The sequence below is a fragment of the Sus scrofa genome, chromosome 2 (genome assembly GCF_000003025.6).
Source record: "Sus scrofa isolate TJ Tabasco breed Duroc chromosome 2, Sscrofa11.1, whole genome shotgun sequence".
NCBI classification, from domain to species: Eukaryota; Metazoa; Chordata; class Mammalia; order Artiodactyla; family Suidae; genus Sus; species Sus scrofa.
Genome location: NC_010444.4, coordinates 40,714,089 through 40,729,562, shown reverse-complemented (window position 1 = coordinate 40,729,562; position 15,474 = coordinate 40,714,089). Strand labels below are relative to the sequence as shown.

Sequence of the window (15,474 nt, the reverse complement as noted above, 5' to 3'; positions counted from 1 at the left end):
AGTACCTCAGCCACAGTAGTGACAATGCTGGATCCTTAACTCACTGCAACCGCCAGGAAACTCCTATGCAGTTGTTTTATTTACTTTGCTTTTTAAGGCTGGCACCTGTGGCATATGTAAGTTCCCAGGCTAGGGTATGAATTGGAGCTACATCTGCTGGCCTACGCCATATCCCCAGCAACTCAGGATCTCACAGCCCAGCTCACGGCAACACCGGATCCTTAACCACTAAGCGACGCCAGGGATTGAACCCACATCCTTGTGGATACTAATCGGATTTGTTATTGCTGAGCCACAGTGGGAACTCCCTGAAGTTGTGTTTTAAATAAGAGAGCCACAGTGGGAACTCCCTGAAGTTGTGTTTTAAATAAGAGAGCCATTTGTTCAAATTTTCCATTTTTTAAGTCATTTTAGGAAGTTTTCTAGAGTTGTCCATTAAAGTTTAAAATATACTGGCATGCGTTTCATATATCATGACTTTATTTGGCTCAAGTTTCTGGAAGTTCCTAGGCCAGGGGTCAAACCTCACTACAACAGCAACCCAAGCTGCTGCATGACAAGGCCGGATCTTAATCCACTGTGCCGCAAGAGAACTCCTATTATGATTTTTAAACCTCTATTGTATCTGTGATTATACCTCACTGTTTTTTTTCTTTTGTTTTTCAGGCTGCACACGTATGGAGGTTCCCAGACTAGGGTTAATCAGAGCTGTTGCTGCTGGCTAAACAGCCAGCAAGCAGATCCAGCCGGTCTGTGACCTACACTACACCTCATGGCATGCTCAATCCTTAACCCACTGAGCAAACCAAGGATCAAACCCATGTCTCATGGATATTAGTCGGGTTCGTTAACCACTGAGCCATGATGAAAAACTCCTTTTATTCCCCTTTTTTCTAATATTAATTCATTGGGAACATTATACCTTAGTTTTCCTAGATACTTTTCTAATTTACTGGTCCTTCTCTTCCCAAGAATTAGTTTTCTCTATTTACTGTTGCTGTTTTTAAATTAAATTTTAAATATAATTGATTTTTACAATGTTGTGCCAATTTCTTTCATATAGCAAAGTGAACTCATTTATATATATATATATAATATATATATATATTCTTTATTTTTATTTTTATTTTTGTCTTTTTGCTTTTTCTAGGGCTGCTCCTGCGGCATACAGAGGTTCCCAGGCTAGGAGTCTCATCGGAGCTGTAGCAGATGGCCTACGCCAGAGCCACAGCAACACCAGATCTGAGCTGCGTCTGCCACCTACACCACAGCTCATGACAACGCAGGATCCTTAACCCACTGAGCAAGGCCAGGGATCGAACCTGCAACCTCATGGTTCCTAGTTGGATTCATTAACCATTGAGCCACGACAGCAACTCCCTCTTTTTTTAAAGTGAGAATTGCAATTTATTTTTATTTATTTATTTGGCTTTTTAGGGCCGCACCTGTGGCATATAGAAGTTCCCAGGCTAGGAGTTAAATCAGAGCTACAGCTGCCGGCCTACACCACAGCCACAGCAATGCAAGATCCAAGCCACATCTTTGACCTACACCACAGTTCACGGCAACACCAGATCCTTAACCCACTGAGCAAGGCCAAGGATTGAACCTGCAACTTCAATGGTCCTAGTCAGAATTCATTTCCACTACACCACAACTGCAGCGGATCCTTAAACCCACTGAGGATTTGTATTCTTTTTTATATCCTCTTCCATCATGATCTATTCTAGGAGGTTGGATGTAGTTTTCTGTGCTATAGAGTACTTGTTTACCCATTTAAATGTAATAGTTTTGCTATACTAACCCCAAACTCCAGTCCATCCTTTTGTTCCGCCTCCCACTTGGCAACCACAAGTCTGTTCTCTGTGTGAGTTTGTAGATAGGTTCATTTGTGCATATTTTAGATTCCACATACAATATAACCTGTCCTCATGAACTAGTCATTTGTTATCACTGCCATGATAGAACTCCACATCATGATTATAACTTTTTTCCTTCTATTTGTTATTTTTAAAAAATGCTTTAAGATTAGATTTAGGAGTTCCCCTGTGGCTCAGTGGTTAAGGATTGGTATTGCTGCAAGCAAGTCTGGTGTGTTGTGTGTTAGCTGCTGCTGCAGCTCTGATTCCCACTGGCCCGGGAACTTCACATGTGCAGGTGTGCATAAAAGAAAAAGGATTAATTACCAGTAGTACATTTTTTTTTTTTTTTGGGTAATTTCATTGGGTTTTGTTTTGTTTTGTTTTGCTTTTAGGGCCACACCCGTGACATATGAAAGTTCCTAGGCTAACGGTCGAATCAGAGCTACAGCTGCTGGCCTATGCCACAGCCACTGCCATGCCAGATCTGAGCCACATCGCAAACTACACTGCAGCTCATGGCAACACTGGGTCCACCCACTGAGTGAGGCCAGGGATAGAACCCACATCCCTGGATACTAGTTGATTGTTTCCACTGCACCACAACGAACTCCTGCAATTATAGTTTTATTTCCTCTTTAACTCAGTCATTTAAGGCCTACTTTAGATTGAAATATTTTAAAATTTGATATTTGTGTTGATTAATTTAATTGAGATATAGAAGTTGAGTTAACATCAACTTACTGTTAAGGCTTACTTTTGATCTTTAATAGTCTTTGTAAATGTTTTATTTGAGGGGGAAATGGATTTATTGGCATATTTTTATATCACATTTAATTTTTTTTTTTTTTGTTTTCCCACTGTACAGCAAGGGGGTCAGGTTATCCTTAGATGTATACATTGCAGTTACAGTTTTTTCCCCCACACATTTCTTTTTTATTTAGTTTCTCTAACTTACTAATTTAGTTATTGATGAGGTACTCTTTTTGATATAGTTAAAACTGTCTCCTTGATTACAATAAATCCACCTTGCATATCTTATTTTACACACACACACACACAACACACACACACACACACATATTTTCCTGCCATCCGTGATGTAGAGTTTCTGGGCCAAGATCGAACTTGTGCTACAGTTGAGACCTGTGCCATAGCAGTGCAACATAAATTTAACCTGCGCCAAAGGAAATTCCATATATCTTGAGGCTATTTTGAGTTGCACTGAAGTTCATGATTATATTGTAGATTGATTCACATGTTATTATGTAGTTCTCTATTCTTATTTTATTGTGAAATTCTGTTTGCTGTTATTCCTATGCCAAACTTTGCTAATAGCTATTTTTTATTTATTTATTATTTATTTATTTTGTCTTTGTCTTTTTTTTGTTATTGCTGTTGTTGTTGTTCTGTTGCTATTTCTTGGGCCGCTCCCGTGGCATATGGAGGTTCCAGGCTAGGGGTTGAATCGAGCTGTAGCCACCGGCCTACGCCAGCCAGCACGCGGGATCCGAGCGCGTCTGCAACCTACACCACAGCTCACGGCAACGCCGGATCGTTAACCCACTGCAAGGGCAGGGACCCGAACCGCCACCTCAGGTCTAGTCGGATTCGTTAACCTGCGCCACACGGGAACTCCTATTTTTAAAATCAGTAAGAAAAAAAATCCAAAAAATTAATGTTAAAATGCCAAATCTGTTCCCTGTTTCTAGTGAGATAATGCCTGATTAATCTCTGACAATTAATTCCATTTATATTTTTCCCTACTAAGCTTTTTGCTCTAGAATGGGATATCTAAAAAAGTAGTTTTTATATTTTATTAAATTATACTGCTTGGATCCGGCATTACTGTGATCTGTGGTATTGCTGTGGCTGGGGTGTAGGCAGGCAGCTACAGCTCCGATTCAGCCATTACCTGGAACCTCATATGCATGGGTGTGGACCCAAAAAGACAAAAAAAAAAAAAAGTTACTACTTGATAAGAGACGTTGATTAGTGTTGTTTTTTATAGAATGAAATGAATGTGTGTGTTCTTGTACAATTTAGCTTACACAAAGTAGCAACAAAAGTTTTTCATAATTTATTTCTATTGGGTAGATTTTTAAAGTAGCTGGAATTGGATAGAGAGCTGTGTTCCTTCTACTGCCACAAAACTCAGATTTATCTGTTTTAATTTAGATAATCTAAAATTAAAGGTTATCGTGTTTTTTTTTAGGGGGCATCCGCAACATATGCCACAGCCACATCAGATCCAAGCTGTGTCTGCAGCCTATAGGACAGCTCATAGCAACGCTGGGTCCTTAACCCAGGAGGGTTCAAACCTGTTCTCATGAATACTGTCAGGTTTATTACTGCTGAGCCACAAAGGAACTCCAATTATCATTTAGATGAGAACCTCTTCTGAAAATTTTCCTCTCAATGGATCTTAACTTTGCAGCATAGAAGTTAAATGCATTTCCCATAAACTGGGTTTTTGGGTGTGACTATAATCTGGCCCACCGCCCTTTCCATTTCTTGACTTGGCGAGGCTTGGTGTCCACTATGAAAGCTGTCATGGTTTGCTTTTAGAGCATAGACTCATTTAGTAAGCTTTAAAGTACCACTGAGCTATGATGAAATAGACTATTTGATCATATATTTAATCATAAAGTAAATTATTCTAGGCAAGAAAGGATTTTTATTCTACTTTAGGCCCTTTTAGCAGTGTTTTATTTCAGTGCGTATTTTTTATAATAAAATAACAGAAATACAAATGACCATGTTATGATAATCCTCTATATGGTGATTAACATTGTAAGGCAGTAAGTAACAAGATGTAATTTATATTTAACTTGGGGCACTCTGGATCAGAAGGTCAGTGGTTGCAATTCAAGTAACATGAAATTCTATTATCAGGAGAAATTAAAGGGAAGAGGAAAAATGTGATGCAGGCCTAAAACCTTGAAATCACATAAATGAACCTGCTATGGAAAAGGAATTGAAGTAATACAAGTTAAACTTAATTTATAGTTGAACGTTTAAAAAACTATCACTTTCTCGTTTGAGATATCTCTGCCAAGACAAGAGAATTGTGGTGTCCATCCTTGGGTTGGGGTGGAGCTCAGACATCTGGATTTGTTACTAGTTTTGTTGGGGCAGTTTTGCTAGGTTAAAAAGCCATAAACTTATTATAATATACTATGTAATAAACAGATCTTTGCATATTTTTTTATTAGTTCCTGTTTGGAGTGAACACTGCTGGGGTCTCTCTGAAGGATTTGAACTGAAAGATAAGAATGATAGAGATCTAAACAATAGGAAAATATCCACAGAAGGCTGTCAGTAAAAGTGATTTTCACCTTAATTTTGATCCCTAGTACTTAAGTGTTTTTTACTCTGTGTTTTCTTTAGCTCTCTCCCATATTGAAACCAATCCCACATAGAAATTACTAAAAGAAATGATGGGTAAAAATTCAGATTTGTACTTTACTGTACCAAAATACCACAAAAAATTAGAATTGATACAAAAGACAAGTATTTCCTCTAAACTTAAGTGATGATTTCTTCTTACTACAAGTGGCTATGAGATGATTAAAAAGAAATGAGGTATGCTTTGCCTGTATCTGATGTAATGGAAAATATTTGAAGACTCTCAGGATACATATCCAGAATTCACCATAAAGTAGGATGTTCATGGTCAAAAAAATATTAACATCAACATAAAACAGTGGTAAAAGAGAACTTATAAGGGATAATTCTTAAAGCTGATCTTGTGGAAGCACTCTCCCTAAAATCTTTTATTTGTTGCTGCTGAAGAGAGAAAAAGAGAAAGAATGAACGTAGTGTGGAGGAAAAGGACATGGAAGACTTCTGTCCTGGCTTAGGGTGGTATTTCATAATATCCAACTAGATAATGTCTTACTGCATCTTTATTATTTAATTGAGTGAACGAGCTCTACAAATATCTAGTATCACTGGGAACCGTTGTGGGTGGGTCTTCTACATCGTGGAGTTGTTCTCTAATAGTCTGAATTAGCTCCAATGAAGAGACCTAAGAAAGAAACTCTGTACTAACAGTTAGTCCCCTGGGGAGGGCAAGTTAGGGCCTAGGTAAGATCCCTCTGCCAGTCTGAATGGGAGAAGGTAAAGTAAAATGGAATTAAATCACTGGGAAAAAATAGGAGTTTTGAAGCGGTTCCCGGACAGGAAGTGGTCTGGGGCAAGAGGTAGGAGAAGGAGGGTGGGTCTCAGCAAACATGACAAGAAGTTGGGGTGGAAAGATGGCAAATGAATTTGAACTATAAATATGTCCAGTCACCTGCTATAATTGTTCTGTCCTGGGGGTCTATTTTCCTGCCACAATTCATATTACAAATCTGTTAAATACTTATTCACCCAGTAACTGTTGTTTCTTGCATTGTAGACCTTTATTAGAAGAAAAGAAAAAGGAATAACTTTTAAGTTTTATTTTCAGGGCCTCTGTTGAATAAATGAAGAATCCTTATTGTTCCATGTACCTGGGAGAGACCTCATAAAGGTAAAGCTGACCCCTGAAGGAGGAGGCCTGTTTCAAAAAGGGTACGGGAGTTCCTCTGTGGAAACAAATCCAGCTAGTATCCATGAGGATGTGGTGCCATTCCTGGCCTTGAACAGTGGGTCGGGGGTCTGGCGTTGCTGTGAGCTGTAGTGTAGGTCGCGACTGCAGCTCAGATCCTGTGTTGCTGTGGCTTGTGATATAGGCAGACAGCTGTAGCTCCGATTTCCACCCCTAGCCTGGGAACTTCCATATGCCACAGGTGGGACCCTAAAAAGACAAAAAAAAAAAAAAAAGGTACAGGAATTCCTGGGGGAATTCAGAAGGAGCACAGACTTTTAAAATTGTTTAAACTACTGTTCTTAAGTTATAGAAAAAGACACACACAGTTGCTATAGGATTATATATGGCATACTTTGGAATAAACTGAATTCCTCAAAGTTGGAAAAGGGGGAAGAGTAACTCTTCTAGCCCTCCAGCTCTTTTATTTAGTATCCAAATATTGGATGATACTTTCTTTTTGTTTAATTTTTGTCTTTTGTCTTTTAGGGCTGCACCTGTGGCATATGGAGGTTCCCAGGATAGGGGTCAAGTCAGAGTTACAGCTGCCAGCCTACGCCACAGCCACAGTAACGCCAGATCTGAGCCGCATCTGCGACTTATACACAGCTCACAGCAACGCCGGATTCCCAACCCACTGAGCAAGGCCAGGGATCGAACCCACAACCTCATGGTTCCTAGTCAGATTCGTTTCTGCCGCGCACAACAGGAACTCTGTACTTGTTTTTTTTAATAAATTTTTTATTGAACACCAGACATTGTTTAGTGTCTGGATTTTGTCTTTCTTTAAAGAGCGTTTTTTTTTTTTTTTTTTTTTTTGCAATTGTTTTCTGTGGATCATTTGAGATATATATATATATATCTCAAAACGTATATATATATATGTTTTGTCTCCTTAGGGCCACACCTGCAGCATATGGAGGTTTCCAGGCTAGGGATGAATCAGAGCTATGACTGCTGGCCTACACCACATTAAACAGGGATCTGAGCCATGTCTGAGATCTACAGCACAGCTCAAGACAATGCTGGATCTTTAACTCACTGAGTAAGGCCAGGGATCAAACTGCCTCTTCATGGATACTAGTCGGTTTCATTCACAGCTGAGCCACAACAGGAACTCCGAGATACTTATTTTTTTTATAAGTCCTAAGTGACTCGCCTCAGAGATGATGTTTTGGTACCTCTGATGGACCAGAACTTGCCTTGTGTATTAATAATGTAGTTGCCACTTGGTCCAAAACAATCTATGATGAGGAGTTCCCTTCATGGCTCAGCAGTTAACAAACCTGACTAGTACCATGAGGATGCGAGTTTGACCCTTGGCCTAGCTCAGTGGGTTAAGGATCCAGCGTTGCTGTGAGCTGTGGTGTAGGTTGCAGATGCAGCTCAGATCCCATGTTGCTGTGGTGTAGGCCGGCAGCTATAGCTCCAATTCGACCCCTGGCCTGGGAACCTCCACACTTAGGTGCAGCCCTAAAATAGCAAAAAAAAAAAAAAAAAGAAGAAGAAAAGAATGTATGATGTGTTTATGTGTTTAGGAATTCTGATTCTTTTCATCAATTATGCTAATTCTCTGTTCAGGCTGGCTGAACTCCTATGTTCATTTACAGGCTATGAAAAAGCTGTAACTACTTCACCATGTAAAAAAAGTATGTATACATAAAATAACTCATTTAAATGTTATCACACCATAACACTAGATTAAACCTGGCTATTTTTATTCTGATAATTCTACAAGTTAGATTTTAATTCTCACTAGCGGATTTTAATTTTAAGAAAAGATCTAAAGTGTATAAACTCTTCAGTGATGAGTGGACCAGTTGGTCTTTCTTCTCTTGGAAGTAAGAGTAGGCTGCTTGGCACCCTAAATATCTTAAACTTCTTAAATTAAAATGTTTGTTTTTTATGTACCTCATGAACCTTTAGTCTCTTCATTTTGACACAGAAAACTGTTCTGCCAGATCAGCTACGGGACCTATAGATCATTGGATTGGTACTACAGTCTTGACTACAGATTCACTCGCTCACTGGGAAGATGGACTTCAAATGAAATAAATGCAAGAAGGCAGACAAGGTACCTTCCTCCTTACCCTGGCCAGACCATCTTGCCGGCTCACAAAATCTAGGTGTAGCTATTAGCCTAGCCACTCTCTGTCTTTCTTCTTGATGAAAATAGTTATGGTTCTGTTAGACCTGGATGAACAATCTGGTAGGAACTGGTAGGCCTCCAAGGACCTTCACAGAAAAAAATCACTCAAATCCCAATCAATATTGAAAATTTAGATTTCTGTGTGGTATTACATCCCTATGAGTAGAATTCATTTATATGCTTTAGTATAAAAAATGCTAATTTCGACTCATGACGGATATTATCTTGCTTAATTTTGGAACAGCCGAGCTATAAGGTTTCATATATTTCCTCAGATGTTCAATAAAGAAAAGAAAAAATCAACAAATTTTATTTAGCATAGTCAGTCCAACATTCAGCAAAAAAAGAGTTTACAGAGGATAGAAAAGTGCATTAATAAAAGCCAGTCTTACTCAAAAGAAAACAGAAAAATAATATATTGATTCAAAATATTTTTACACTTGAATGATAAACTGCAATAACTTATTCTGGGCACCTACTGATATTAAGAAAGGAGAGAAGAAATGAATGCTTTAAGAAGAGCTTAATCCTCAGCTGGTATCTGAGAAGCTCAGTAGGTCACTGAGACCGGCAGTCTTTCTTGGCTTTTTGCATTAGTGCCCTCAGCTGAGAGCTGTTTAGCGGGACAGAAGACGTACATGCTGTGAGGGGGGGAAAAAGTTTCAACGGTTTAGACTGGCTCTGATCCAGGCCTGGGCATGAACTATCAGACAGTTTGTAACCTAGATGGGATCTACAACCCTAAACTCATGTCGACCTTTCTTTAGAACCAATACTTTCATTACATGTGGTTTTTAAACTCATAGACTGTGCTGGCAGGTGCTAAGCATGCAGTCTCTGAGACTTACAAGGACTTCTCACAGAGGAACACCACATCAGGATCTGGCTCAGGAGTCAAGTGCTACCCTGAGACCAAGATGCTAGAGAATCTTGTACGTGATACTCGTCCTCACTGGATTAAAAACGGGGGACGGGCACAGATAAATAGGCCAACTTTTGTCTAGTGCCTAACATAGCATACTTCCCTTGCTTCTCCATGTGTATCTTTCCCTAGGCTATGCCACCAAGCAGGGGACCATGTATAGAAAGGGAACCCTCCAGAGTTCCCTGGTGGCCCTCAGCAGTCAAGGACTCAGCATTGTTACTGCTGTGGGCTCAAGTCTGATCCCTGACAGGGAACTTCCCACATGCCATGGGCACAGCAAAAAAAAAAAAAAAAAAAAAAAGGGGGGGGGTGGTGATCCCTCTCCTGGGTCCCAGCTATCATGTGCTTGCACTAGGTCCATGGGTGGTCTGGCCACCTACTCATAGTAAGAAAGAAAATGAGCAAAGCAACCTGACCAGCCTCACAAGTACACCAAAGCACAACACGACTGGAGTGAATACCCAAAGGATGGCTGCTATTATCCTAAAGCATGCTCTTCAAGACCTAAGTGAGAGCAGTAGTAAACTTGCTTATAAATCTCCTATCTGTACAGTAACATTAAGCCTAATAACTTCATTCAGAAAGGCTTTAATACCAGCAGAGCAGGCTGTCTGGTTTGGGAAGACAGGTCTAAAACTATGCAAGTTAAGAAAATTAACAAATAAAACCAAAAACACCCAACAAGGGTGGGCAGTCAGTGATTCAGTTTAGGTGGTGTGACCTGAAAGAATCAAGGACATCTGATTGTGCCTCATGAGCCTCCTGGCACAGCATAAGACTAAGGAACTATATGCAGCTTGATGCGCGGTGGGGGCTAGGAAACTGCAGCCACTAGCCCACTATTCCCCCTCTACTCAGATGACCCTAAGCCTCTCTGTTAAGTGAGAAGACACTGCTCACGGCCATTTATCTCACTTGCACTCTTTGGAAGAACAAAGAATTTTTAACCCATCTACTGAGAAACCGTCTTGATTGTAGTGTTATGGTCAGCATCTCTAAAACACAAAGTTCTAAAATCCAGAAAGCAGAGTGAGGAAGACATACCTTCAGGAAGACGTCTAGGTCTATTACTCCCCGCCTCAGGGCTTCTCCCAAGGTAAAAGATCGTGTCTTCAATAGCATTTTCCTCTGCATAAAGATTTAGGATCTGTTTGTAATAGTGGGGCTGTGGGAATGATAACTTCATCAATATCATTGTTTTCAGACTGATTTTCCATCTTTCTCCAGGGCAGAACTGAGTTCTTCATCCTTCTTTCTCAAAAGTTCTATGTTTTTATCAAACCCTCAGCCTGAAAACAAAATAGTCCAAGCATGAATGATTTTATACTAATTGTACATAATTATCTGCTATGTCAGACATCTAACCATGAAACAAATAGAGATGAAAAAAAAAATATAGGGGCAACTTGGCGAGCTGAGCACTTTGGTGGCAAGTGGTAAGTTTGTAACTCATCAGTGATGAATGATATCAAAACTAAGCCATCAACAAGATACTTTCCAGCAGGAGGTTCCTATATGAAATTATAAAGGACGGTCCTTCTTTCAAAAGAAGTGGGCATCTGCCTCAGAGGAATAACCTTCCCCAGTCTATACAGACCATTCAATGCACAAATGCAAGCACTTGAACTTTAGTCACAGATATAGCAGGTGGTGGTTGCAGGCTCTGAATTGTACTGGTGTCACTTTCCTGGAACTTTTGAAATAGCTGGCTATTGAGAAGCTCACTTTACACACTAGAACCACTTTATTAGACTAATGTGTACATACAAATCACTATCCCCAAAGCCCACAAACATTCTTAACCCTTTTATCCAAAATGCACATTTTTTGAAATAAATTCTCTCTCACAGGAATGAAGTGAAAAGTGAAGCTGGCACTCAGATTATGCTAATGTCTCTATATCATTAATAGAAGTCACAGGGGCTGACTTTACATTGACTCTTCAGAGCACAGGCAATCTGATAAAAATGTGAGAATGCTTAAGAGTAAAGGTTGCATACACTATGGATTATTAAGATAGAAGGAGTCACTGAAGATCTTTAAATACAGTTCAGACAACATCTGGAAACAAAAAAGAGAACTGACACTTAAGGCTGCACCCAGGGTCTGTAGATCTTTACCAGGGCTTAGAGTTCTCTAAAATTCTTATTTCCTAGTAACTGTCTGGTAACATCAAGCATTCGAAGGTTCTCCTTTGGGTCAAAACACTATTCCCCAGGGTGAAAGTGGCAAGCACAAATACTCTAAAGACATCCACCTCCCAATCAACGACCACATGCCAAACACAGGCTCCGTTTTTTAATAAAGCGGTTAGAAGAGCTATGTTCAAATGCTTAAAGATGTGTATCATTTTCTCAGCTCTTAACTATGCCCACAATACTCCAGAGTAACCAAAGTACATCAGGAACACTTTGCCAAGGTACAATTCATCTAAACAGTGCAACCATTCAATGAGTTAACTTACTACTTCCTGATGCTTAAACGGGTAACCCATCTTCTTCCCAGTTTCTGGTGACCTTTTTCATGGTCTTTTTCAGTCTTCCTGTGTCGTTTCAAGGCATTAAGCTCTGCCTGGGCACGATCCATCTCCTCCTTCATCCGCCAATCTCAATTTGTCACTGACCGCCGAGATGAGAGAGCTCGATTGTGTCCTCGCTGATTGTGCCATCTCTACTGGGACCTGCAGGAAAAAGGCAGAAACACTAACTTCCAAACTTCCTTTCAGTAGAACCATCACAAAATAGGAAAAATATGATCTCCACACTTTCAAAGTGGAAGTAAAGAAAATTTTTTTGTCACAGCTTTATAAAAAACAATGTAGGAGTTCCCGTTGTGGCACAGTGGAAATGAATCCCACTAGGAACCATGAGGTTGCGGGTTCAGTTTCCTGGCCTTGTTCAGTGGGTTAAAGATCTGGCATTGCCGTGAGATGTGGTGTAGTTTGAAGACATGGCTCAGATCTGGCATTGCTGTGGCTGAGGCACAGGCTAGCAGCTGTCAGCTCCAATTAGACCCCCTAGCCTGGGAATCTCCATATGCCATGGGTGTGGCCCCTAAAAAGCAAAAAAAAAAAAAAAAAAAAGTAAAAATCTCAAGTTGCTTCAGAAAATACTTTCCTTGCAAGAGATTAACTATTAATCCAAATTTACCCACTTCTTGCTTACAGCCCAGTTAGCTATTTTCTCTATGAGGCAGAAGATGTGTCCCTACAGATTACAATTATCCCTAAATCTCTGATAAATGGGATAACAAGTTTGTGCTAAGGAAAAACATTTGATTCAGGTCAAGTCATTCTCAATCTTTACTGCTAAGTGGAAGGAGACAGGACGCCACAGCAGAGGCTAGTAAGAGGACTGAGAACAGGCAGTTTTCTTTAAAGTAACGTACAGGTTAATACATATGGCTTCCCTTCTCTAAGACTTGTGCTTCTTTACCCTTTACCAAAAGAATAGGAAAGAACAGATGAGCAAAAGAGATGCTATTCAAAAAAATCCAATGGGGTGATAGACTTCTATTTATTCTCAGATTCTTTTTTTTTTTTTTTGGGTCTTTTTGCCTTTTCTTGAGCCGCTCTGCAGCATATGGAGGTTCCCAGGCTAGGGGTCTAATTGGAGCTAGCAGCCACTGGCCTACCAACAGAGGCCACAGGCAACGCAGGATCTGAGGCCGCGTCTGCGACCCACACCACAGCTCATGGCAACACCGGATCCTTAAGCCACTGAGCAAGGCTAGGGATCGAATCCAAAACCTCATGGTTCCTAGTCGGATTCGTTACACCACACTGGCGTCCAAATGGGAATCCTATTCTCAGCTTTTACCTTCTCTTTAAATGTTCTTTCCTATCAGTGTTCTCATAATTTTTTGCATTTCAGGCAAATAAACTTTGCACTCAGTTATTTTCCTCAAAAGTCCTTTAACTAAGTTGATATCATTATGACTATCAATGTTCTTCAGTAAGGTCCTAAATCAGCAAATGCATAAATAATATTTTGATTTTCATTATGTTTGTGATGGAATATGATCTGGGAAATATATTTGCCTTACTGCTTACAATGAATAAAGAATGATTACAGACTAATAAAGTATCATTCACTTTGCATGAAGGAAATTTTTTTTTTTTCTTTTTTTGGCCCCCACAGCATATGGAGTTCCAGCCGGGAAAATCCAAGTGCAGTTTCAACCTACACTGCACTGCAGCAATACCGGATCCTTAACACACTTGCTGGAACCTGCATCCCAGTGCTCCAAAGACACCGCCAAAAACCAGTTGTGCCACTGTGAGAACTCCTGAGCCGAAAACTTTTAATCACTTTAACGTTGAGTTTCACGTAAGGGGGGGGGGGGCTGCCTTTAGGTGAGTTTGCAAAAATATACCCAGAGTCTCAACACTCATGTTCCCATCCATTATAGGCCCTTCCTGGTACCAAGCAAGTGTGCTGTTTCTAAAAGGAAATGGCACTGTCCAAACTACACCACAACCAACGTCACCTGTGCTCTTCAGTGTCCAATCTCATCATAACTTGCTGTTCTATACGCTGGTCTGGCCCTCCACTTTTTAGTTTTTGATTAGCAAAGTTGTTTTCTCCCAGAAGCTAGACGATATGCAGGATACTCTGAGTGCTTTTTGGGGCTTTTGTAAATGACACTGGAGCCTTTGGTGTTCTCAGGTGTCAAGAGATTAAAAAAAAAAAAAAAAAAAAAAAAGACTAAGTCTAGAGTTCTGTTCTTTTCCCTCTTTTTCTTGTTTCCACCACAGAGAACTATGTTCTTTCTGACTTGGTTCTGTTTTTCTGCAGTGAAAATGAGTAAAGACAGTTGCCACAGCAGGTTTTCTGAGAGTGTCCTTTGTCATCGTCCTAAGGACACTGCTTGCACATGTGAAAGGAACGGCCCGTCCAGACTCCAGTGTTCACTACTTCCCCCTAGACTCCCTCTTTCCTGCTAGAACTCTGCTAAGAAGAGCCCAAAGTATCCATTCCTCCAGCATTTACAGAGGCAACTAATATTTTTGTTATTATTAATATACAATCCATATAGTATAATTTAGATTAACTTCTGATTTTACGAAAATTTATAGCTTACTGTTCTCATCTGGAGTCAAACTACTAACACCTGACTTTTCCAAAGTGTTCTTTCTCATCAACTTACTGGCTACTACATCACCTCGGGGCTCATTCTCCTCAAATTTTCTTATCGTTTTCTGCTCTGACCACCTCTTTATTCACATCCTCCTGCACAGAAACCAGGATGACTCTAGCAACCTCCCAAATTCATCAATTCCTGTCTCCACTCACCCCTCCTACCCTCTACCTTTCTTTCCAGCACTTCTTCTCTCTGTGAGCATCTCCCCTCAGTCTCAACTCCTTGCCCGTCTCTCACAGTCCCGTATAGAGCTGCCTGCCATGGCAGCTTCTCTCATTCTGTCAGATCACCAAGACTAATTCCAAAGGCCTCACCTGCCATTACCTAACCCAAATCCTCAACCCTTTCTTTGGGTTCTTTCATAAAGCCCTAAGCCCTCTTTTACCATCTTCCCACAAAGGCAAAAATCCTCAGGACATTTCAGAGAAGACTGAAACTACCAGATAGAAGTCTTCTACTCCCTTCACCCATTTGCTTGTTGTTGTTGTTTGCTTTTAGGGCAACCAAGGCATATGAGGTTCGGCTGGGGTCAATCAGAGCTACAAGCTGTCCGGCTACACAGCCAGCAATCGGATCTGAGCGCGTCTCGACCTACACCGCTAGTTACAATCTATTCCTTAAATCCCACAGCGAGGCAGGGATGAAACTAGCCTCAGGTTCTATTAGATTGTTTCACTTGTGCGCGACGGAACACCATTCATTCGGCTTGGAAAGAATTTAACACTTTTTTTTTTTATATGGATTCTAGGCAGGTTTAATCGGAGCTAACAGCTACCAGCCTATAGCCACAGCAACTCCGGATCCGAGCTGCATATGTAACCTATGC

General features: G+C 40.4%; 1 protein-coding gene across 1 annotated transcript in view; it reads right to left on the bottom strand.

Moving 5' to 3' along the window:
• Window positions 8,882-15,474, bottom strand: part of TSG101 (tumor susceptibility 101) — a 47,495-nt gene continuing 40,902 nt past the window's right edge. The window contains 9 exon segments of the mRNA XM_021083264.1: window positions 8,882-9,222; window positions 10,551-10,601; window positions 10,603-10,662; window positions 10,664-10,726; window positions 10,728-10,789; window positions 11,967-11,979; window positions 11,982-12,110; window positions 12,112-12,148; window positions 12,150-12,186. Coding sequence (XP_020938923.1) covers window positions 9,199-9,222; window positions 10,551-10,601; window positions 10,603-10,662; window positions 10,664-10,726; window positions 10,728-10,789; window positions 11,967-11,979; window positions 11,982-12,110; window positions 12,112-12,148; window positions 12,150-12,186 — 476 coding nt within the window. The 3' untranslated portion in view covers window positions 8,882-9,198.